General features: G+C 35.5%; 1 protein-coding gene across 14 annotated transcripts in view; it reads right to left on the bottom strand.

The window, feature by feature from the left end:
• Positions 1–25,315, bottom strand: part of ARHGAP32 (Rho GTPase activating protein 32) — a 317,821-nt gene that overhangs the window by 32,793 nt on the left and 259,713 nt on the right. For all 14 annotated transcript variants that reach the window (XM_034934048.3, XM_034934045.3, XM_055095088.2 and 11 more), the window contains one exon: positions 539–688. In XM_034934048.3, coding sequence (XP_034789939.2) covers positions 539–688 — 150 coding nt within the window. The remainder of the gene's footprint in view (positions 1–538; positions 689–25,315) is intronic.

The following is a 25,315-nucleotide window of genomic DNA, read 5'->3' on the forward strand; positions in this document are numbered from 1 at the left end:
CCTGTAGTCCCAGTACTCTGGGAGGACTGCCTGAGCCCAGGAATTCAAGGCTGCAGTCGGCTATGATCACGCCACTGCACTCCAGCGTGGGCAACAAATCAAGGCCCTGTCTCTTTAAAAACAAAAAAAATTGGAAGATTGATTTTGGCATTTTATGTCTCAAAACTCTGACAGTTTTTTTTCCATAAGAAGAATTAGATAAATATTTTAGGATAAAATGTGGGTGGCAAAACTGGCTGAAGAAGCTATCTAGGGAGAAATAGAAACTCAGGCAAAATAACAGGGTGGTTGTAATATATTTTGTGTGAATGTCCTACTCTTCCTGAATAGAACACGAACATCTCTAATGCCAAAGTGCATTCTTAGACTTTTCATTCTCAGCTCCACCCAGAACTGAGTACCTGAGAAAGCTTAATACATGCATTGAACTGAAATGAAACAGATATCATTTGACTAAATCTACTCCATAATTGGTTATAGTGAACCAATATGGAGAGGTCAGAAACTCAAAGTATAAGCTTGCACATTTTATTTTTACCTTCAAAACCAGAATTTAGAAGGTGCTCCCCCAGGTCACAACCAAACACCCTCTCTTTCAAGATTCCCCGCTGCTTCAGCTTCTGTTTTGTTGGACGAGACTTCATGAATGTTCGTAAGAACGTAATGAGCTTGCCGTGCTTTTTAGACACTAAAAATCAATAAAGAGAAAAGATCTTAGTTGTGGCAAGAGGTTACATTTTACTTAGCATAAAAAGAAACATATCTCAAGAGGCTGACAGCAAAATGATCTATTATGAATATACTTTATAATCTTTAGGAAAATGTCAGTAGAAGTTTAAGCTAAGAGTTGTGTTATAAATAACATCATAATTTTGTACTTTCTTTTTGTTGCAGGAAGTCAGGGATCTTGAATGGAGGGACTGGCTGAAGCCATGGCAGAAGAACATAAATTGTGAAGATTTCATGGGCATTTATTAGTTCCCCAAATTAATACTTTTATAATTTCTTATGCCTGTCTTTACTGCAATCTCTGAACATAAATTGTGAAGATTTCGTGGACATTTATCACTTCCCCAATCAATACTCTTGTGGTTTCCTATGCCTGTCTTTAATCTCTTAATCCCATCATCTTTGTAAGCTGAGGATGTATGTCACCTCAGGACCCTGTGATGATTGCATTAACTGCACAAATTGTTTGTAAAACATGTGTGTATGAACAATATGAAATCTGGGCATCCAAAAAAAACAGGATAACTGCAATTTTCAGGGAACAAGGGAGATAACCATAAGGCCTGACTGCCTGTGGGGCCGGGCAGAACAGAGTCATATTTCTCTTCTTGCAAAAGCGAATAGGAGAAATATCGCTGAATTCTTTTTCTCAGCAAGGAACAGCACTGGGAAAGAGAATGCATTCCCAGGGGGAGGTCTCTAACATGGCCGCTCTGGGAGTGTCTGTCTTATGCAGTTGTAGATAAGGGATGAAATACGCCCTGGTCTCCTGCAGTGCCCCCAGGCTTACTAGGATTAGGAAATTCCTGCCTAGTAAATTTTAGTCAGACCGGTTCCCTGCTCTTGAACCCTGTTTCCTGTTAAAATGTTTATCAATGACAATGCATGCACAGCGGGACATGAAACTTTATCAGCAATTCTAATTTTGCCCTGGTCCTGTGATCTCGCTCTGCCCCCATTTGCCTTGTGATGTTTTATTGCCTTGTGAAGCATGTGATCTCTGTGACCCACACCCTATTCGTAAACACCCTCCCCTTTGAAAATTGCTAAAAAAACTTGCTGGTTTTGCAGCTCAGGGAGCATCACGGAACCTGCCGACATGTGATGTCTCCCCCGGACACCCAGCTTTAAAATTTGTCTCTTTTGTACTCTTTCCCTTTATTTCTTAGACCAGCCGACACTTTGGGAAAATAGAAAAGAACCTACATTAAAATACTGGGGGCTGGTTCCCCCGGTATCTTCTCACCACCTTACCTTATGAGACTGTCAGCAAATTTAAATGTTGTAACCCATGACGTTTGAATCAAGCTTGGTAAACCAGTCATCTTCCCAATGCATACTTATGGATGTTACAGGATTACAAGAGGAACCTGAGTTTTACTGTAATATATTACTTTGGAGATCTTTATAATAAGTAAGACTTAAAATGGTGTAAAAGCGGTTTGCAGTTGTCAATTTTTAAATTATTTTACTTGATGGTTAGAAATTTTCATAGCACTTGTGATCTGTTGAATATAACTGAAAAAAGAAAACTCTTTCTCATTTTGCAAAGAGGACAATCCCATAATGACACAGAACACACTTGTCAACCTAATGGCTATATAAATACAAAACACACAGCCACACAAGCATCAGATAGTCCATTAACATTCGTCTATAATATACTAAGTACATCATCTTAAATCCTTTATAGATCAAGGAAAAGGTGAGTAAATTAATATTTGAAAAAATAATTCCACTGACTGATACATTAGAAAGACAACTGAAAAAAACTGAAAGTAAATCCCTTAAAAATGACTTTTGCTGAGAAGTGCAGCTTATAGGGATAATTACGCTAAAAGTCAACATACAACAATTTCATGAGCTCAAAGATTAGCTGTTAGATAGAAGACTAAGCCAGATGGCCTCAATCCCCCTACTAAGTTTGCAGATGATTACTGAGAGTCTTACTGAAGCCTACTATACATTTTTAAAAAATTTCATGGGTACACAGTAGGTATATATATTTATGGGTATGTATTTTGATACAAGCATGCAATGTGTAATAATCACACCAGGGTAAATGGGGTATCCATCCCATCAAGCATTTATCCTTTGTGTTGCAAAAAGTCCAATTATAGTATTTTAGTTATTTTTTAATGTACGTTTAAATTATTTTTGACTGTAGTCAGCCTGTTGTGCTATCAAATGCTAGGTCTTACTCATTCTTTCTATTTTTTGTACCCATTAACCATCCCTATTCCCGCCCCCCCCCTGCCCCCACCATTGGCTTATTACCCTTTCTGGCCTCTGGTAACCATCCTTCTACTCTCTGTCTCCATGATTTCAACTGTTTGGATTTTCAGATCCCACAAATAAGTGAGAATGTACAAAGTTTATCTTTCTATGCTTGGCTTATTTCACTTAATATAATGGTGTCCAGTTCCATCCATGTTGTTGCAAATGACTGAATCTCATTATTTTTTTATGGCTGAATACTACCCCATTGTGTATATGTACCACATTTTCTTTATCCATTCATCTGCTGATGAACACTTAGGCTGCTTACAAATCTTGGCTATTGTGAGCAGGGATACAACAAACATGGGAGTGCAGATATCTCTTCTATATACGAATTTCCTTTCTTTTGGGTATATACCCAGCAGTAGGACTGCTGTATTGTATAGTAGCTCTATTTTTAGTTTTTTGAGGACCCTCAAACTATTCTCTATAGTGGCTGTACTAATTTACATTCCCACCAACAGTGTAAAAGGGTTCCCTTTTCTCCACATTTGTTACTGCCTGTCTTTTGGATAAAAGCCATTTTAACTAGAGTGAGATAACATCTCATTGTAGTTTTAATTTGCATTTCTCTGATGATCAATGATGTTCAGTATCTTTTATACACCTACTTGCCATTTGTATGCCTTCTTTTAAGAAATGGCTATTTGGATCTTTGCCAATTTGTTAATCAAATTATTTTCCTTTCAGTTGTATGAGCTACTTATATATTCCAGTTATTCATCCTTTGTCAGATGGGTAGTTTGCAAATATTTTCTCCCATTCTGTGGGTTGTCTTTTCACTTTACTGATTGTTTCTTTTGCTGTGCAGAAGCTTTTAAACTTGATGTGATCCCACTGTCCATTTTTGCCTTGGTTGCCCATGCTCGTCTGGTGTTACTCAACAAATCTTTGCCCCCTCTAATTGTCCTGGAGATTTTTCCCATTTTTTTTTTTTAGTAGTTTTATAGTTTGAGGTCTTAGATTTAAGTCTTCAATCCATTTGGACTTAATTTTTATATAAGGTGAGAAAGAGGGGTCTAGTTTCATTCTTCTGCACATGGATATCCAGTTTTCCCAGCATTATTTATTGAAGAGACTGTTATTTCCTCAATGTATGCTCTTGGCACCTTTGATAAAAATGAGTTCACTGTAGGTGTGTGGATTTGTTTCTGGGTTCTCTATTCTGTTCCGTTAGTCCATGTGTCTGTTTTTATGTCATGCTGTTTTGGTTATTGTAACTCTGTAATATAATCTGAAGTCAGGTAATGTGATTCCTCCAGTTTTGTTCTTTTAGCTTAGGATTGCTATGGCTATTATTTAGTTCCATATAAATTTTAGTATATTTTTTTCTATTCCTGTGAAGTATGTCATTGGTATTTTGATAGGAATTGCACTAAATCTGTAGTTTGGTCTGGGTAATATGGACATTTTTAACAATATGGACTCTCCCAATCCATGAACGTGGAATACCTTTCCATTTATTTGTGTTCTCTTCCATTTCTTGCATCAGTGTTTTATAGTTTTCATCATAAAGATCTTGCATTTCTTTGGTTAATTCCTAGGTATTTTATTTTATTTGTAGCTACTATAAATGGGATTGCTTTCTTGATTTCTTTTTCAGATTGTTCACTGTTGGGATACAGAAATGCTACTGATTTTTTCATGTTAATTTTGTATTTACCACTTTACTGAATTTGTTTTATCAGTTCAAATAGTTTTTTGGTGGAGTATTTAGGATCTCCAAATATAAGATCATATTATCTGCAAACAAGGATAATTTGGCTTCTTGTTCTTCAATTTGAGTGCCCTTTATTTCTTTCTCTTTTCTGATTGCTCTAGCCAGAACTTCCAATACTATGTTAAAGAAGAGTGGTAAAAGTGGGCATCCTTGTCATGTTCCTGATGTTAAAAGACTTCCAAATTTTCTCCATTCAGTAGGATGCTAGCTATGGGTCTGTAGTATATGGCTTTTATTATGCTGACACATGTTCCTTCTATATATATTTTTTGAGGGGTTTTATCATGAAGGGATGTTGAATTTTTATCAAATGCTTTTTCAGCATTAATTGAAATGTTCATATGGTATTGTCCTTCATTCTGTTGATATGATGTATCGCATGTATTGATTTATGTATGTTGAACTATCCTTGCATCCCTGGGATAAATCCCACTTGGCCATGATGAATGACCTTGTTAATGTGTTATTGAATTCAGTTTGCTAGTATTTTGAGAATTTTTTGCATCAATATTCATCAGTGATATTGGCCTGTAGTTCTCTTTTTTTGATGTGTCATTTGTTTTGGTATCAGTGTAATACTGGCTTTGTAGAATTGGTTTGGAAGTACTCTCTCCTCTATTTTCTGAATAGTTAGAGTACAATTGGTACTTGTTCTTCTTTGATTAAATGTTTGGTAAAATTCAGCAGTTAAGCCATTGAGTCCTGGGCTTTTCTTTGCTGGGAGACTTTTTATTATAATTTTGATCTCATTATTTGTTATTGGTCTGTTCAGGTTTCGGATTTCTTCATGGTTTGATCTTGGTAGGCTGAACATGTCTAGGAGTTTATCCACTTATTCTAGAGTTTCCAATTTACTGGCATATAGTTGCTCATAATAGCCACTAATGATCCCTTGAATTTCTGCAGTGTCAGTTGCAATGTCTCCTTTTTCATATCTGATTTTCTTTATTTGGGTCTTCTTTTTTTTTCCTTAGTCTGGCTAAAGGTTTGTCAATTTTGTTTAACTTTTCAAAAAATCAACTTTTTCTTTTGTTGATCTTTGGTGTTTTCTTTTCAGTTTAACTTGTATCTGCCCTGATCTTTCATTATTGCTTTTTCTTCTACTAATTTGGGTTTGGTTTATTCTTGCTTTTCTAATTCTTTAAAATACATTGCTAGGGTGTTTTTCTTGTTTCTCATGTAGGTACTTATAGCTATAAATTTCCCTCTTAGTACAGCTTTTATTGTATCCCACAGGTTTTGGTATGTTGTTTCTGTAATCATTTGTTTCCAGAAATTTTTTCAATTTCCTTCTTAATCTCTTCATTGACTCACTGTCTTTCAGGAGTATATTATTTAATTTCCATGTGTTTGTATAGTTTCCAAAATTCCTTGTTACTGATTTCTAATTTTAGTCTGTTGTGGCCAGAGATGCTTGATATCACTTCAATGCTTTCCTTTTTTTTTTTTTTTTTTTTTTGAATACTTTCAGATTTGTGTGACCTAACATGTGGTCTATCCTTGAGAATAATCCACATGCTGAGGAGAAGAATATGTATTCTGCAGCTGTTGGATGAAGTGTCCTGTAAATATTTATTAGGTCTATTTAGTCTATAGTGCAGATTAGGTCCTATGTTGATTTTCTGTCTGGAAGATCTGTACAATGCTGAAAGTGGGATGCTGAAGTCTCCAGCTATTATTGTATTGGGATCTATCTCTCTCTTTAGCTCTAACAATATTTGCTTGATATTTCTGGGTGCTCTAGTGTTGGGTGCATATATATTTACAGTTGTTATATCTTTTGGCTAAATTGAACCCTTTATTATCATATAGTGACATTCTTTGTCTCTTCTTATAGTTTTTGTCTTGAAATCTATTTTGTCTTATGTAAGTATAGCTACTCCTGCTCTTTTTTGGTTTCCATTGACATGGAATATCTTTTTCCATCCCTTTCTTTTCAGTCTCTGTGTATCTTTATAGATGAAGTGTGTTTCCTATAGGCAACAGGCCACTGGGTCTTGTTTTTTCATCCATTCAGCCACTCTATGTCTTTTATTGAAGAGTTTAGTCCATTTACATTCGATGTTATTATCGGTAAGTTCAGACTTCCTCCAACCATTTTGTTATCTGTTTACTGGTAGTTTTGTGGTCTTCTTTTCCTTCTTTCCTTCCTTCCTGTCTTCCTTTTAGTAAAGGTGATTTTCTCTGGTGGTATGATACAATTTCTTACTTTCTACTTTTTGTGTATGCATTGTATATTTTTGGATTTGAGTTTATCATGAGGCTCGCAAATACTACCTTATACTCATTTTTAAGCTGGTAACAACACTGTTTGCATAGATAAACAAGCAAAAAGAAAACTAACAGACTGTATGCTTTAACTTCATCCTTTGTTTTTAACTTTTTGTTGTTTCTATTTATATCTTATTATACTGTCTACATCTTGAAAAGTTCTAGTTATTATTTTTTATTGGTTCATCATTTAGTCTTCTACTTAAGAGCAGTTTACACACCACAGTTAGTGTTATAATATTCCATGTCTGTGTACTTACTATTACCAGTGAGTTTTGTATCTTCATATAATTTCTTATTGTTCATTAATGTCGTTTTCTTTCTGACTGAAGTATTCCCTTTAGCATTTCTTATAGGACAGGTCTACAAGCTGAAATTCCTCAGCTTTTATTTGTCTGGGAAAGTCTTTACTACTTCTTCATGTTTGAAGGATATTTTCACCAGATATACTACTCTAGGGCAAAGTTTTTTTCCTTTAGCACTTTAAATATGTCATGCCACTCATTCTCTCTCAATCTGTAAGGTATCCACTGAAAAGTCTGCTGCCAGATATACTGGAGCTCCATTGTATGTTCTTTTTTCTTGCTGCTATTAGTATCCTTTCTTTATCCTTGACCTTTGGCAGTCTTATTATTAAAATGTCTTGAGGTAGTCTTTTCTGGGTTAAATCAGTTTAGTGTTTTGTAAACTTCTTGTGTTTGGATAGCGATATCTTTCATTTTGGGAATTCTCTGTTACTATCTCTTTGAATAAACTTTCTACCCCTATCTCTTTCTCTGTCTCCTCTTTAAGGCCAGTAACTTAGATATGCCCAATTGAGACTATTTTCTAGATCTTATAGGCATGCTTAATTCGTTTTCCTTTTGTCTCCTTTGTGTATTTTCAGCCTGTCTTCAAGCTTACTAATCTTTCTTCTGCTTGATCAATTCTGCTATTAATAGATTCTGATATATTCTTCAGTATTTCGATTGCATTTCTGAACTCCAGAACTTTTGCTAGAGTCTTCTTAATTATTTCAATCTCTTAAACATATCTGATAGAATTCTGACTTCCTTTTCTGTGTTACCTTGAATTTCTTTGAGTTTCCTCAAAATGGCTATTTCGAAGTCTCTGTCTGAAAGGTCACACACCTCTAGGGTTGGTCCCTGGTGCCTTATTTACTTCATTTGGTGAGGTCACGTTTTCCTGGATGGTCTTGATGCTTGTGGATGTTTGTCAGTGTCTGAGCATTGAAGAGTCAGGTATTTATTGTAGTCTTCAGTCTGGGCTTGTTTGTACCTGTCCTTCTTAGGAAAGTTTTCCAGGTATTCAAAAGAAGTTGGGTGTTGTGATCTGCATCACAATGCAAGCTGTATCTGCATTAGTGGACACCCCAATTCAATAATGCTATAGTTCCTGCAGATTTGTAGAGGTACTGCCTTGGTGGTCTTCGATAAGATCCAGAAGCATTCTCTGGATTACCAGTCAGAGACTTTTGTTTTCTTCTCTTACTTTCTCCCAAATAAACAAAGTCTCTCTCTGTCTCTGTGATAAGCTACCTGGAGCTGGGGTGAAACAAGCACCCCTGTGGCCACCACCACTGGGACGGCACTGGGTCAAACCCAAAGCCAGCACAGCACTGGGTCTTGCCCAAAGCCCACTGTAACTGCTACCTGGCTACTGCCTGTGTTTGTTCAAGGACCTAGGACTGTATAATCAGCAGGTGGTAAAGCCAGCCAAGCTGTGTTGTTCCTTTCAAGGCAGTGAGTTCCCCCAGGCCCTAGGCAGGTCCAGAGATGTTGTCCAGGAGCCAGGGACTGCAGTCAAAAGCTTCAGAAATCTACCTGTTGTTCTACTATATTGCAGCTGAGCTGGCACTCAAACCATGAGACACAGTCTTTCCTACTCTTCTCTCCCCTTTCCACAGGCAGAGGAGCCCCACCCCATGGCCACCACCACCACAGGGCCACAGGGAGTACTGCCAGGTTACCATTGATGTCCACTTAAGGCCCAAAGGCTCTTGTCAGCTTGTGGCGAATGCTGCCAGGCCTGGAACTTATCCTTCACGGCAGTGGGCTCCCCTCTGGCCCAGGGCGGGTCTAGAAATACTGACCAAGAGCCAAGGCCTAGAATCAGAGTCCCCAAGAGTCTGCATGGTGCCCTATCCCACTGTGGCCAAGCTGGTACCTAAGGTACAAGACAAAGTCCCCTTTACTTTTCCCAAGCAGAAGGAGTCTTTCACCATAGCCACCACAGCTAGGAATAAGCTGGGTTTCACTTGAAGCCAGCATATCTCAGAGTCTCACCCATGGCCCATGGCATACTACCCAGGTATCACTGCTGGTTATTCAGGGTCCGAGGGCTTGTTAGTCTGCAGGTGATGGGGCCTGCTAAGACTGAGTCCTTCCCTTGAAGGCAGTGGGTTCCCTTCTGGCCCCAGGTGTATCTAGAAATGTGGTCCAGGAGCTAGGCTAGAATGGGGGCCTCACAACTCTCACCAGTGCCCTTTCCTACCATGGCTGAGCTGGTATCCAAGATGCAAGACAAAGTCCTCTTTAATTTTCCTTCTTCTCTTCCCAAGCAGAAAGAAGGGATCTGTTTTGGAGTCACAAACTGTCCTGCCTAGGGTAAGGGGAGAGGTGGCACAAGCACTCCCTTAGCCACCCTGGCTGGTGTCTCAGTAGGTCATGTGCCCCTCAAGTCCATTGGCTCTGGGCCCAGTTCAGCATTAAGACTTGCCTAGGAGTTGCAGTCCTTGCGGCCTAGACTGCTTTTCAAATTTATTCAAGGCCCCAGAGCACTTTAGCTTGCAGTGGTGAGGCTTGTTGCAGCTAAGTTCTGACGGCTGGGACAGATTTCCCCTCTGTCTAGGGCTGTCTAAATGCCCCCTCCATGGGTGGGCATCACCTAAGTTCAAGCTGGTTTTGCTTTCCACTGTGACAGGGCAGCACTGGGTTCAAGGCAAAGTCCCAAAATTCCTAAGTTCTCCCTCAAGAGAGAGCACAGATTCTCTCTCTGTGCCACAGGGCCACTACCAGGGGATGGGGGAGGGGGTGGCAAAGGTGATTTAAGACTGTTTTTCTTACCCTCTCTTGTGCTTCTTTCAGCAACAGGAAGGTAAAATCAGGTACTATGAGTGCTCACCTGATTTTTGGTTTCTTTGAGGGTGTTTTTTTATGCGTATAGTTGTGAAATTTGGTGCTCCTCAAGGGGAAACAATCAGTGGAGCCTTTTATTTGGCCATCTTCCTTTGCCCCTCCCCTACTATACAGTAGTGAGTGAATCCAAACCTTAACATTCCTGAACAGATGAAGACTCCTGAGGGAACCTTGTGTGCCTAGAGTAACTTATGGCCTAGATAGAACACTAGATGGGCTATTCTACACAAGATTAGACATCTGCCATCCATTTCTTTTCATTCTATGGAAAACATTATTTACAGACATTAGTGTCTTTTTTATAGACTACACAAAGTGACCAACCATCCTGGTTAGTCCATGACTGACAAGTTTCCTGAGACATGGAACTTTCCAGGCTAAAACCAGTAAAAGTCTTGGACAAAGTAAAACAAAGCAGTTATTCTAGACCGTAACACAGATTAAATGAAAAAAAATTATTATTTTCTATACCACCTGTTAAAACTTACTTGCAATCTCAATATAATGTTGATGCTATCTCTGACATGTATGCTCTGAAACTCTGGGTAAATTACAACCTCTGTTGTATCTGAGATTCCTCACAGTAAAATTAAATTACATGCTCACTTTTCTACTAATGAGACATTTATAGTATAGTTGGTTAACTTCAGAAGTTTGTCACATATAATATTACTATATTAAAAGTTACAGGCTGGTGTAATTATTCTCCTCTAGTTGCTAGCAGATTGTGTATTATGAATCTTTGTTATAGAGTGGCCATCAAACCATTTATGTTCATTTTTAAACATCTTCCATATGAACTTTAAAATAATTTTGACAAGATCCGCAGAAAACTAATAAGTTTGGTTTGCAACAATTTAACATTATACAATAATTTGGAAGAATTTTAATTTCTATAATATTCAATATTTCTACATGGAAAGAGTATGTCATAATTTTTCTAAATCTGTTATTATCTCTCAAAAGATTTTTCTAATTTTCCTCATAAAGGACACATTCCACATATTTCTTATTAGGAATATTGCTAGGTAACTTAATTTTTTTTTCTGCTTTAGTAGAATAACACCTTGCTTCAATTATGCCCTTAACTGGTAATTACTAGTATGCTGGAAAACAATTTTTTTTCTTCAACTTTTATTTTATGTTCTGGAGTATATGTGCAGGATGTGCAAGTCTGTTATATAAACGTGCCATGATGGTTTGCTGCACAGATCATCCAATCACCCAGGTATTAAGCCCAGCATCCATTAACTATTCTTCCTGATGCTCTCCCTCCCCCTAACTATCTCGACAAGCTCCACTGTGTGTTGTTCCCCCCATGCATCCATGTGTTCTCATTGTTCAGCTCCCACTTATAAGTGAGAACATGCAGTGTTTGGTTTTCTGTTCCTGCCTTTGTTTGCTGAGGATAATGGCTTCTAGCCCCAAACATGTCCCTGCAAAGGACATAATCTTGTTCCTTTTATGGCTGCACAGTATTCCATGATGTATATGTATCCCTTTTTTTTAATCTAGTCTATCACTGATGAGCATTTGGGTTGATTCCATGTCTTTGCTGTTGTGAACAGTGCTGCAATGAACGTATGGGTGCGTGTATCTTTAAAACAGAATGATTTACATTTGTTTGGGTATACACCCAGTAATGGGATTGCTGGGTCAAATGGTATTTCTGCTTCCAGATCTTTGAGGAACTGCCACACTGTCTTCTGCAATGGTTGAACTAATTTACATTCCCACCAACATTGTAAAAGTGCTCCTTTTTCTCTGCAACCTTGTCAGCATCTGTTGTTTCTTGACTTTTTAATAATCGCCATTCTGACTGGCGTGAGATGGTATCTCATTGTGGTTTTGATTTCTATTTCTCTAATGACCAGTGTTGTTTGTTGGCAGGATGAGTGTCTTCTTTTGAGAAGTGTCTGTTCATGTCCTTTGCCCACTTTTTAATGGGGTTGTTTTTTTCTTGTAAACTTAAGTTCCCTGTAGACTGTGGATATTAGACCTTTGTCATATGGATAGACTGCAAACATTTTCTTCCATTATGTAGGCTGTCTCTTCAGTGTGATGATAGTTTCTTTTGCTGTGCTGAATCTCTTTAGTTTAATTAGATCCCATTGGTCAATTTTTGCTTTTGTTGCAATTGTTTTTGGTGTTTTCGTCATGAAATCTTTGCCCATACCTATGTCCTGAATGGTATTGCCCAGGTTTTCTTCTAGGGTTTGTATAGTTTCGGGTTTTACATTTAAGTTTTTAATCCATCTTGAATTGATTTTTGTATAAGGTGTAAGGAAGGGGTCTAGTTTCAATTTTCTGCGTATGGCTAGCCAGTTCTCCCAATCCACTTATTAAATACGGAATACCTTCCCTGTTGCTTGTTTTTGTCAGGTTTGTTGAAGATCAGATGGTTGTAGGTGTGCAATCTTATTTCTGAGTTCTCTATTCTGGGAAAACAATTTCTTAATGCATAGCTCACATCCGATCATTTACTAAACTCTCAATAATTTTAGAAGGATATTAGTTGATTCTTTTGAATTTCATGGATATGTAACTGTGTCAAAGTAAATATGGCCATTCTAGCTTTTGTCTGATAGTAAAAGCTTCTGATTTCTGTTTCAGATTTTGTCCAAAACTTCCAAAATACATGTTAACGGTAGGCATTTATATTTTGATGCTGAATCTGATGAAAATAATTGTCAAATTTGGTAACTGCATATGATGTATATAAGAAAGCATTCTTTAAGTAACATATTTCTAAGAATGTTTCAAAGGAATGGAAAGTGAATATTAACTATTAATCATTTAGCAACAAATGAGTAAGTGTCTGCCATAACCTAGGAACTGCTCTAAGTCATGAGATTACGATGGGGAACAGGAGAGACAAGGTCCTTGCTGTCACAGAGCTTACTGATGGCAGACAATGAATGATTAAATAGTAATACGGATATAGCCAGCATTTACTTTACACTTAGTATGTGCAAGTAACTACCTAAGTGTTTATATTTATTAATCATTCATTTCTCACAGCCCACTATTAGGAAAATATTTATACCCATTTTTAGAGGAATAAACTGAGGCAGAGAATGCTAAGTTAATGTGCCCACTGTCACATAACCAGGATTCCGAATCAGGGCATTTAGCACAGAGTCCAAACTCTTATCCACTAAATGATACTGCCTAAATGAAGGCAACAAAGTAATATCAGATTATTTATAGTGGCTAATAAAAAAATAAACAGGGTGACGTATTAGTGACTTGAAAGAAACTGCATTAAACAGAGAGTTAAGGAACAGTTTCTCTGAGGAAGTCATATCTGAGCTGGAAGCCATGAGAGGGGTAGGGAGCCATGGGACAGTGGTATGAAATGAGGCTCAAGGGGTATGTAAAGGCTGGGAGCATAGGCCAGAATAGAGAGTTTACAAATAAACAATTTTAAACACTTCAAAACATTGTAAACACTGGGTTCCTTTAAAAATAACCAAATATGTTTATCAGAAACCCAAAAGAGCATTAATAGGGAATTGGTTGAATAAATTATGGTACATCCGCACAGAGGATTATTGGTTGTTTTTTTTTTTTATTTTTAAGGAGGATCTCTACCTACTGATAGGGAGTAATCTTCAGGATACATTAAGTCAAAAAAGCAAAGCAGAGAACAGCATATTTAGCATAAGAAAGGATGAGGAATACACACATCACACACAAATTCAGCCACACAAATATGCATGTACATGTGAGCTTATTTTTGCAAAAAGAAATACTAGAAGGATAAACTAGAAACTAATAAAAATGGGTTAAAAACAACAGGTGGGGAAAGGGTAAAGGGTAAGAATAGGATGTGAAACTTCCCTGAGTGTATCTTTTTTATATAGCTTGACTTCTGAATCATGTTAATGTTCTTTCTACATGTTCAAAACTAAATTTAAAATATTTAAAAAAGGACCACGTGCTTAGTGGGATATATTCTAAGGACCAAAAAACTCCTGCAAAGTAATATTTAACTTCATCCAACTCCTTTACTATTGGTAATAATATTGGTAACAACTTTATACATATTGTGGGACAAAACAAAGATTTTCCATGTGAGAGAAAATGAGATACAATTATAAGATCTAAAAGGTTAAGAAGAAAAACCTGTAATGTCAACTTTGACTTGGAAACATCAACATGAACTCATGATTAAAACACTCACACACTTTCCTGAAGCTCTATCCACTTTAAAAGGCTTAGAAATAATGGTATATTGGTTGCAATGAAGACCTCTGGTCTCAGATCTTGGGTGCTAAATAAAATTCCTTATCAAAACAAACCCAGAATGCAAGTCAGAAGCAGGCAAAGCACAAGATGAGAATGGAAAGCTTGTCACAGAAAGCAAGGGCATGCCCACAGCTGAGGGATCCCTGAGTCAGACTCTTGTGGACACATCTGGGACGATCCACACATCATAAAGAATGGTTATAACTGATCATAAAAGATCAAATAAATAAAAATCCTGAGTCAGTAGTAATAGTATCCAAAAGAAAGAAAGGGAAAAAGTGACCATTTTCAACACAAATGAAGGGAGAACATTTTTTAAACTGCAGCAGTAGTCTGCCATATTGAACTAGGCTTCTCAACAGTAGAGAAAAGAACACATTCATTTCCTTCACATCGATTAGCAATTTTATAACTGGAATTATATACTGACCAATAAACATACATCTTCACAATTCAGTGGTAAGTCAACGGAAACATATTTATAGTTATGATCCTCCAAACAAACTCTCCTACACAATAACACCTCACTAGTCAAAAGCAGTCTGTGTACAACTGGACTTCCCAGGACATTAGGTAACTGACTCTGCTTCTTGGTTTGGCAAGTTTAGATCAGGAACAAGGAAACGTGGCTATCTTTTCCTGTTAGGGTAAAGAGTATTCATGTTTATTTTTCCTAAATAGTGACACAAGGCCCAATTAAGTAAGAGTTGCAACAGAGCATAAAATTAAGATAATGGAGGGTGTCACTGGCAACTCTGTGCCCCCATTTGGCACTCCAGGGCTCTGGGAAACTGTGCTGACATACGTGCAGCTCTGGCTTCTACTCTGAATGGCCACTTTGCATTGTCACCTTTCCACAAAACATTGCTACGTAGATTAGAACTTCACATCTAAACTGGGTGTGTGAGTGGGAGGGGTGGATATGGTCTCTTCTTGCCCATCTACATCCCAATCTGAGACACTGAAATAATGGATATTCATAATGGTGACTAGTCATAAAGTCTTACGTGATTCCAAAAGCCTTCAAAGGAAGATTAAACTATGTTCTGCATTGTTTCTGCGCTGCTGGTGATGTTATTTTAATTGGACTCCTCTTCATTGTGGTAGACAGTAAGAAGTTCTGGCATACATAATTAAATAATCAATTATTTATCAAGATAGATTAATTTCCCTGCCTTGGAGATTTAAATAAAACTATTCAATTTAATTATACTCAAATTTGAGGATCTAATAACACTTCCAAATATAAATCTCTTAAATTAGTTTTCTTCATTTTAAACTTTCTTCCCATTTCTTAGACATTAAAGTAACCAAAAAGAGCTTATTTGGGACACAAGCACTGATCCCCACCTGTTGCTTTCCTGTTCAATATTACTAGTTACTACCTTTTGAGGAGGAAAGTATCTAATACTGTCAATTCTATCAGAAGATTTCTACTGACGAAGGCAGGATGTGGGGTTAGATGATTAAGTGCTTACAAACCCATTTCTACAGAACACTGGCAAGCAAGGCTGTGAGGATTAAGGTCCACCAAACATCCTGGATTAGAGACACTAAAATGATACCAATGGTATTTCCACAGATAAAATATATAAAAAATAAAATGCAAACAATACTTAGACAAAAGCAAACCATACTACTTTGTATTCAAATTTCCTACTTGAGAGCTAAAATACAACATGTGCCACAATGTTATTTAGACATGACACACTTTATATTTGCAATCTTTTTTTAAACCAAAGACAAACCCTACCAGGCCAGTCTTTCCAGTAGTTAAAAGCCTTTGCAGTATGACACACAACCTAGTATCTCCAAGGTAAATCTTTATGATACCAATAACCAGTTTATAGAGAGATACTAAAAAACATGCAGTTCGTTAAGCCATAGTGAACCTTGGCATGGAAAGGCAGGGCAGTGCTGTTTAATTACACCAGCGTAATACTTCCCCAGCAATCCCAACGAATTCTTGCTTGCTCATAATACTTTCTCTAAAGTTCTAGGAATTGGTTCCCAGAAATGTTCTAGACTGACTTAAGATAAATCTGGGCTTGGATTAATTTCTGAGGGTGTATAGGAAAATGGTCTGTCCCAAGATAATGGCCTCAGCATTAAGTTTATTTGATTATATACATCAAGTTTTAGGAAAGGTAAAAAATTCACAACGTCAAGGAGACAAAATTAGAATGTAGTAGTGGGAATATATTAATACCTGTGCAGATTGTTCTGATTAAACCAAAGGTATAATAAGGTATGACTGTAATGTTTAACATGTCCAGTGGATTTTTACAGATTGTATATAATATCCTGTCTTTTATTCAAAGTTCCCAAACAGATTAGATAACCACTGGGTAGAAATTTAAGTGAGGAGAATACAAATACAGGCAACTGGATTACATAATGTTTAAGGTTCTCTTATAATCTCACAAATTCTATCATTCTCAGTCTCTGTTGCATACCTTAAAGTACTTTATGTTAAACAAATATTAAAAGATTTGAATTTTAATTTAAAATTCCATAAATTGCTTTTATTTAAAGCACGACAATATATCTATTCACGCTAATGAATATGAAGAAAGAATTTTTCTCTAGACAACTATCAAATCCATTTAATGAACTAAAAATGTTCTGAAAATTCTGCTCTTCAAAAGAAAATATAACAAATGTTAAGAATTGGAAAAAAGTGCTGAAACAAAACTCCTATTGTATTATACCTAGTTTTAACCTGACTACTATTTAAAAGCCTACTGGCTTAATGCTTAATCAGCTTTGTATTCACATAAGTCTCTAGAGACCAGTTTTAGGATACACTAACTGGAAAACACGACCAGAAGACACAGGCCTGGGGTATGACTGCCCTGGAAAATCAGGAGCTAACGTACTGATAGAAAGTATTAGAGCCCAATGTCAATGTACTTATTTTTAAAAATTGCTCAATACTTTGATTATACAGAAATATTTAAGAGAATAATATGATAAATATCCATGTCGTCATCATGCAGGTTTTTCAAATCTTGACATTGTGCCACATTATTTCCTCAGATTATTTTCCCTTAAGTATAAAAGATAGAGCTGAAGCCACTGTTTCCGCAATCCTATTCTCCTACAGAGAGAACCTGTATCCTGAATTTAGCATTTATCATTTCCATCCATGTAACGACATACTGTAACGACATGTGTATGTAGCCATAAACAATACTAACATTTTGCATGTTTTTCAAATTCAGAAATGGAATCATCCGATATCAAACTTTCTGCAAAACTGTGTATTCTGAGATTTATCCACGGCACTTGTGGTTCAGTATATCACTTAAACTACATTACAATATTCTCTTTTAAGTATATACCACAACTTATATTTCCATTCTCCTGCTGTCAGAGTTTACAAGTGTTTGTTCTTACAATCCTGACTACACTGTATAATCTGGTAAGTGTCTCCCTGGGCACAAGTGACAGGACTTCTCTGGCACTCACGTTTAGGAGGAAAATTGTTGGGTTATAGAATATGCTACTTTTCAACCATATTTCAACTTTGCTAAAATATTATCTAAAATGATTTATCAATATACACTCTAATTAGATGTATTTTTCAGTCCTCATTCTTCAAATCTTTGCTCTACTTAGCTCTGTCAAATTTCTGAAATTATATTTCACTTTAATACGCATTTCTGTGACTGCTAATCAGAATAGGCATTGTTTTCATATGTTTCATATGGCCATTCAGTTTTCTTCTTCAATGAAATAACTGATCATATCCTTGCCCATTTTTCTATTTTGTTGTCTTTTTCTTACTGATGAATATGAATTCTTCACATAATACAGAAATGAATCCTTTACGTATTATAAAGACTGACTCCAAGTCTATGGTTTATCTTTTATTGCACAAATTTTTAAATGTCTTTAGGTACAGAAATCATTCTGTACTTCAAGAGATTTTCCTTATAAGTCATAAACATATTGCCCTATTTCTTCTAAAAACTTTTGCTTTTTCATGTTTTTTAGGGAGAGATATATACTTTTTTCCATATGTATAATCAACTATTCTGCCATCTTTAATTGAATAACCTTTTTATCACTGAATTGTAAGATTGATTCTATCTTACGTGAAAAATGCATATAGCATGTAAGACGTCTGTTTCTGAGTTCTCTCATTTCTCTCTATCAATACCTCACTTTCTCAATTTGTAAGTCTTAACTGGAAAGATGAGTCCCTTCATTCACTATTATTTTCTAAAACTGCCTTATTTTTAGCCGTTTCCCATTTCACATAAATTTTAGAATCAACTTGTCAAATTAGAAGGAGAAAAAAACTTTTTGGAATCTCATTGAAGCTGCACTGAATTACAGATTATTTTGGAGGACAGACTTCTTTATGATACTGAGCTTTCTTTTCCATGAACATAATAGATCTCTCCACTTATTTACAATTTGCTTATGTCCTTCAATAAATTTTTCGAATTTCCTTTCATAAAAGTCTTACGAACTTTTGTTGTAGATAGTCTTAGGAACTTTATGACTTTCTTGATGTTATAAAATGGTGTTTTCTAAATTACATTTTCTAATCATTTATTATTGGTGTACAGAAATGCAATTAGCATGGTTGCAAAGGGTAGACTCAGGAGTCAGACCTCTGGGGTTCCAATCTTGCCTCTGCAGCTCCTAACGGTATGATAATGGAGAAATATTTAAATTCTCAGTATTTCATTTTCCTCATCTATGAAAAAGTTTAGGCCAGGCGTGGTGGCTCATGCCTGTAATCCCAGCACTTTGGGAGGCCAAGGCGGGCAGATCACAAGGTCAGGAGTTCGAGACCAGCCTGGCCAACATGGCGAAACCCTGTCTCTACTAAAAATACAAAAATTAGCCGGGCGTGGTGGCGGGCGCCTGTAATCGCAGCTACTCAGCAGGCAGGAGAATCATTTGAACCTGGAGGCGGAGGCTGCAGTGAGCTGGGATTGTGCCATTGCACTCCAGCCTAGGTGACAAGAGCAAGACCCAGTCTCAAAAAAAATAAAGAAAAAGAAAAAGAAAAAAAAAGTTTAAAATAATAACTACTGAACAGCATTATTGTGAGAATTAAATGAGTTAAAATTATAAAGCACTTAGTGCTAGACAGAAAAACTTAATAAATGTGCTATTGTTATTTTTGTATTATTTATCTTTTATTCAGCAACCTTGCTGAACTCTGTTGTTATTTCTTAAAATTTGACTGTAGAATCATCTGGATTTATAAATCTGCAAATAATACACATTTGATTCTTCCCTTCCAATCCTTTTAATTCTTTTTGTCTAACTTCACTGGACCTCCAATAAATGCCTCTCTTGTTCCTGACTTTAAATAGATTATTTCTTATGTTTCACCATTAAGAATAAAATTCACTTGGGTTTGTTGGGTAGAAACCTTAAATATACAGAAATTACCTATCCCCAATTGCTAAGATATATAAAAGGAACAAGTGTTGACCTTTATCAAATGATTTCTCTCCATCTATTAAGCTGATATTTCAGTTTGTCTTGTTTAAGTTTTGAATGAGGTACACTAAATTTGTAACTACTTTCTTTTCTTGCTTCTGACTTTGTTTTTTATTATTATTTTTACTTATTTATTTATGTATTACTATACTTGAAGTTCTGGGATACATGTGCAGAACGTGCAGAAGGCTTGCTTTTATGCTTTTATATTTTTAAATACTTTTATACTCCTACTTGTATCCTTTGCAGTGACATAAATGAGTGCAATAGACTTGAAAAGGCAAGTGGCAATTTAAAAAAAATAACAGCCTTAAGCCAGGGCAAAGTTCCATCTTAGCAACTGTAATAAATGTAAGAATACTGTAAACATATTAGATGTGAACTTCTAGTAAAGGAAGACAAACACAGAAGAACTGTATTGGGTGAAAGCACCGAGAAAGAATGGCAAAACAACAATAGGCATCAGCAAATACCTTAAATAGCAGCAAAGAAAAATGACATCGATTTACATTTAGAGTCTTAAGTAAGTAGTTGAAGTGAACTGTGTACTTAGTATTTTCAAATTTATTAAAAGGAATATTGCCAAGAGTTGTAAAACTAAACTTATCTTTAGCAAGCATTGTTATATGACCCAAAAGGATCTTTAGGCAACTGAGAAAGTTTCTGAAAAACTTTAGTTCGCATTCATCTTGGGAAATATGTGATATGAATCTGACTCAGTCTATAGCCTTGATTATATCAGTTAAATTAGTGTAAGCTTAACCAACAAAGCTTTTATTTACAAATAACTGGACTCAAATTAATCTGTGATTCACTAGAGTAATAACTCTACAAATCTTTTAAATAAAAATTTGTAGGTAGTTGGGAAAGATTTCAATATGCAATGTAAATATTAAAGGAACTGAACAAATACTTTTTCCAATAATACAGAAATATTACAAGTATTCTATAGAAAAATATACCCTTTTGAAACTTTTCCTTTTTATAACACAAAAAGACTTTAACATAAATAAGGCTTTCATATCATTACGACTAATGATATAAAAGTTCTTTAAGCCAATGACTAAAAATACACATGAATAACTCTGACGATGTGTTTTTCCAGTTTTACAAAAAATATCACTCAAATCAGAGTAAAGGGGTTTCTTGCAAAGTAAACCCAGCCAAGTTTTGTTTGATGGAATAAGGACATGCTGAAGAAATTCTGTCACTGACTATTCCTACCTCTGTGAATCTTCTGGTCTGTTTTGTGATAGCTCTGCCCTCTCTCTGGCACCACCCACTGACCTGCTCCCAGTCCTACAAAGGCAGTATGAAGGAAAAGGTAAATCCTAACCCAGATAGTCAACAAAAATTGAAGGAAAATCTAGATGCTACAGTAATACCATAACGATAATTATTGTATACATAATGATTATTGAGTGCTTACTATTTTACTGTGTGCCAGGGCTTTACATGTATTAACTAATTTAATCTGTTTGTATTAACATCACATTCAAAATAATTCACATTCAAAATATAAACAAGTCTCTAATCATCCGAATTACCTCCTTAAAAGTTGATATCAAAAGAACAGGTATGTTAAATAAATTCTAATTATCTCCCATCACATTCTGTGTAATAAATGTAATAAGTTATCAGAATTACAAAACTTTATTCCTTTCCTCTCTTCTATATATCTATTTCTAATTATCAAGATAATTTATTATTCATATTTCAATTCATTTTCTTTAGTTTATTCGGTAATATCCTATAATATCTAAATACACAGTTTTGTGTGTGGTAAAAACATGTAGTAAGCATAAAATGTTAGCAATCCTATTTGAAGATTTAAAAATACATCCTTGAACCAATGACCTAGTCATTGAAAGCTTTTATTGTTTTCCAATAATAAGACATATAGTCTAATTAAGGTCATCCATCCAATCATGACATCATTGGCTAAGGTATGTGCTAGTGAAAAAGTACCAGACCAAGAAAGTGGAGATACAGTTTTAATCCCGATTCTGCCAATAACTCACTGTAAGATTTTAGAACAGGAAATTAAGCAGTTTAGACCTCAGATTAGTAATATGAAAAATGAGAAGTTTAACCAGACAATACGATTCTAGATTTTAATGAAAATACCTGAGAAATCATAAAGTACTCTGAGAATGTATGAAGTGTCAATAGCATACAAAGCTCTAAAATCTAAGAAACATACCTTTAGTTTAGGGAAATTTATCAGGAGAAAAAAAGACATCATTTAAAACATCATTGGAGAACTTTGTCAAAAAAATTAGGTTCTCTAAATCATCTTGGAAAAAGGCTGGTATAAAAATTTAAGATAAAAAAATCACTTTTAAAGGTTATTAAGCACATTAGGTTTAACACTTTTTAAATTAATTTTAATTATTTAGTTCCATGAATGCTTAGTAGTAATAAGGAGTCCTTACATAACTAATTTACATAACATGCTTATAATTGTTTCTTGGACTTGATGCTTGTACTACCTTTAATTGTTAAGGACATTCACAGTTGCTGGTCATGCCATATGGTATACTGTTGTTTACTTCTTTATTTGCTTGCAAGTCCTTGGTCAACAGTACAATGGTCACTTATAATATTCTTTGTATTAGAAAATGCCACATACTTTATAAAAATTATTTTTTGACATAGGTTTCAAGAGTTTACTGCAGTAAAAGAAAAATAAGGTAAATTCATCTGTAGGTTCTGAACTTCTGAAAACCTATAATCTATCAGGTTGACGCTCACAAAGCAAAATTCTCAGTGTCTCTCTAGGAACCACTTTTTAAAATCAGGAATATAACAGTTTTTCAGCCTTGGGCTTCATTCCCCACTCCTATCCCAAGTATATGTCAAAAAAAATTTTTAGATAAATTGAGTCTTGAATTTTAATGTACTACAAAGCTATTGTAGAGTAAGAAAGTACAGAATCACTTTTGATCAATATATCACAAACAACTTTGGAAGTAAGAGGAAAAAACACAGTTCTTTAACTGATGTATATAACAGCTGCAAGGGCTGTCTCAGAAAAGCTGTCTGGGACCGGATCAGGAATTAAATGAAACAGTTTGCTATCTGAACATTCCAACCTCAAAGGAATAAAACCAAGTATCTCAGAAATTCATATACATGCAAGGCTACATTTAAAATAGCACCACTAGTAATGGCTCTTGACTGAAAAATGGGAAAGCTACTAACAGTTATATAATTCAAACAGGGTTCCATCTAATTATGAGAGAAGAGTAGACATTTCAAAAGGCATTACTGACTGGAATGCAAATGAATAACATTAAGGGATCTAGAAAATAAATCTGTAGTAGATTTTAGAAAAGAATCTTTTAGACACAGAAGAGGTAACAACAATTCACTGAGAGAAAGAGAGCAGAAAATGGGCCACAAACTGCTTCTTCAGAATATCCAGCACAACTCATGTTGAATGGCATACCAATGGTTAACTAAAATATTGGGATATTTGAATAAAACTGTATCTCTTCTCCAGGGTTAAAGATGAAACCAAAGCAACATCACTATGCTGCTGCCCTTCCTAGAGGAGTACACAAACTGTTACAACACAGAACCTGCTCATGCTAGACCTTTAAAAATCATAGTTCCCTTGGGAAAATGGTCATATGGTTAAGATAAGACTATTATTATCTACATTACACACTGACTTTTCTAGAAGCTACAGATTTCAGTTATAAATATCAAAGAAGGTTCAAATTTAGATTATGTTATTTTAGGTTGATATAAATAAGTTACACCTTTTTCCTGCTAAAAGTGATACTAATTTTTATTTCGAAATTTAAATTACAAATTTAAAATAATAAATACGATTGGTTCTGTTTCTTGACTTGGTAAAAAATCAAAGTAAGAAGTATTTTTAACTTGCTGACTTTACCACCTCGGTTATTATATAAGAGACTATGACTAACTTCATTTCTAAAAACAGAACAAAAGGAAGATTTGCATTTTACCAGAAGCAGGAGGAAAAAACATGAAGTAGATATAAATTCCTGACACTTAAAGTATTTTAAAATTGGAATGGGATATTATATACAGAATATAGATTTTAAAACCTGCTAAGAAATTTTAAATTGTCTGGGCCCTTATTTTTCCAGGATGAACTAGTACTACTTGATAAGAAGCTTAAAAGCTAGTACTATCTCAGGAAGACATGCTTGTATATTCTTACAAAAATTAAATATAACACACACAAATTCTTAGGAATTCAGGTACATCAAAGGTAACAGGACTACCAAAATATACATTAGTTCTAGAAATTGGAAAACTTAGAACCTTAATTTTAATGGTGTAAAAACTCTCTTTTGAGATAAATTTTTGTCAGATTAAATTGTAATCACATGTACTTTAATGTCACAGTCCTCTGCACTTTATTAAGCTATGAAGTTTGGTGTGGAACTTTGATACTATCAGAGGTGGTTTTTGATTTTGTGGGTTTTGTTTTGTTTTGCAGGAAGTAGAGGGGAAAGTTTCTATATTTGGTGAGTATGGAACTGACAATGAGTTCTTGTTAAAGAAATAGGCTTTGGAATCAGACCAAAGGGTTATAATTCAGTCCCTAATCACTTTCCAGTTGCAAGATCTTGAGCAAATTACCTATTTAAGTCTCAATTCTTTCACTCACAATGGAAATGACCCTAACAACACCTCTCACTAAGGTTACTATGATGCTTACATGAAGTGTATGTGCCAAACATTAAATTCTGTGTCAATCAATAGGAGCTATTATTACTACTACAATTTCTTGTTACATTTCATCTGAAAACTTTGAGAATCCCTGAGGTACAGGGCTAACCAGAAAACTGACTCAGCTTTCCAGAACCTGGAATCTGGCTATCTATCCTGGAATCAGGACTGAGAACATGGCATCACTTTCTAGTCCTTCCTCCTCTAATTTTCTTAAATATAAACTTAACCTAAGACATTTTAGATTTCTATCTTCCACTAAATGCCATATAGCATTCTTTTTTAAAAAAAGAAATCATAGTTCAAACCATTATTATATGAGCAGTAGATGCTTTTTTAAAAAGCTGACTATGAAAATGAGCTCTAAATTCTGAAATTCCCCCATTTATGGTTTTAAAAATTAAAATATTGCTGTCATTTAAGCACTAGTGCAACAATCCTGGAAAGAAAAATGTTCAACCTCTGTTAAGAAGTTGAACATACTAATCAGCCCTATTGGCTGATTTGTGATTCAGAGAAAATTCTGGTCTCCATGTTATTTTAATGAAAGGCATTTATTACCGAGGCCTAAAGAAACACCATATACATATGGAATACCACCTTAGTGGTAAAATCTCTGAGATTTAATACAAAATATTTTATGGATGGAGATGGTTATCCTTACCAATGCCAATACCAAAGAGGGGGGGAAGAACCATACTTGAAGGGAAAAGGCCAGAAAGGTTACTTCTTCGTGCAAACTTGA

This window comes from Pan paniscus, chromosome 9 (genome assembly GCF_029289425.2).
Source record: "Pan paniscus chromosome 9, NHGRI_mPanPan1-v2.0_pri, whole genome shotgun sequence".
NCBI lineage: Eukaryota > Metazoa > Chordata > Mammalia > Primates > Hominidae > Pan > Pan paniscus.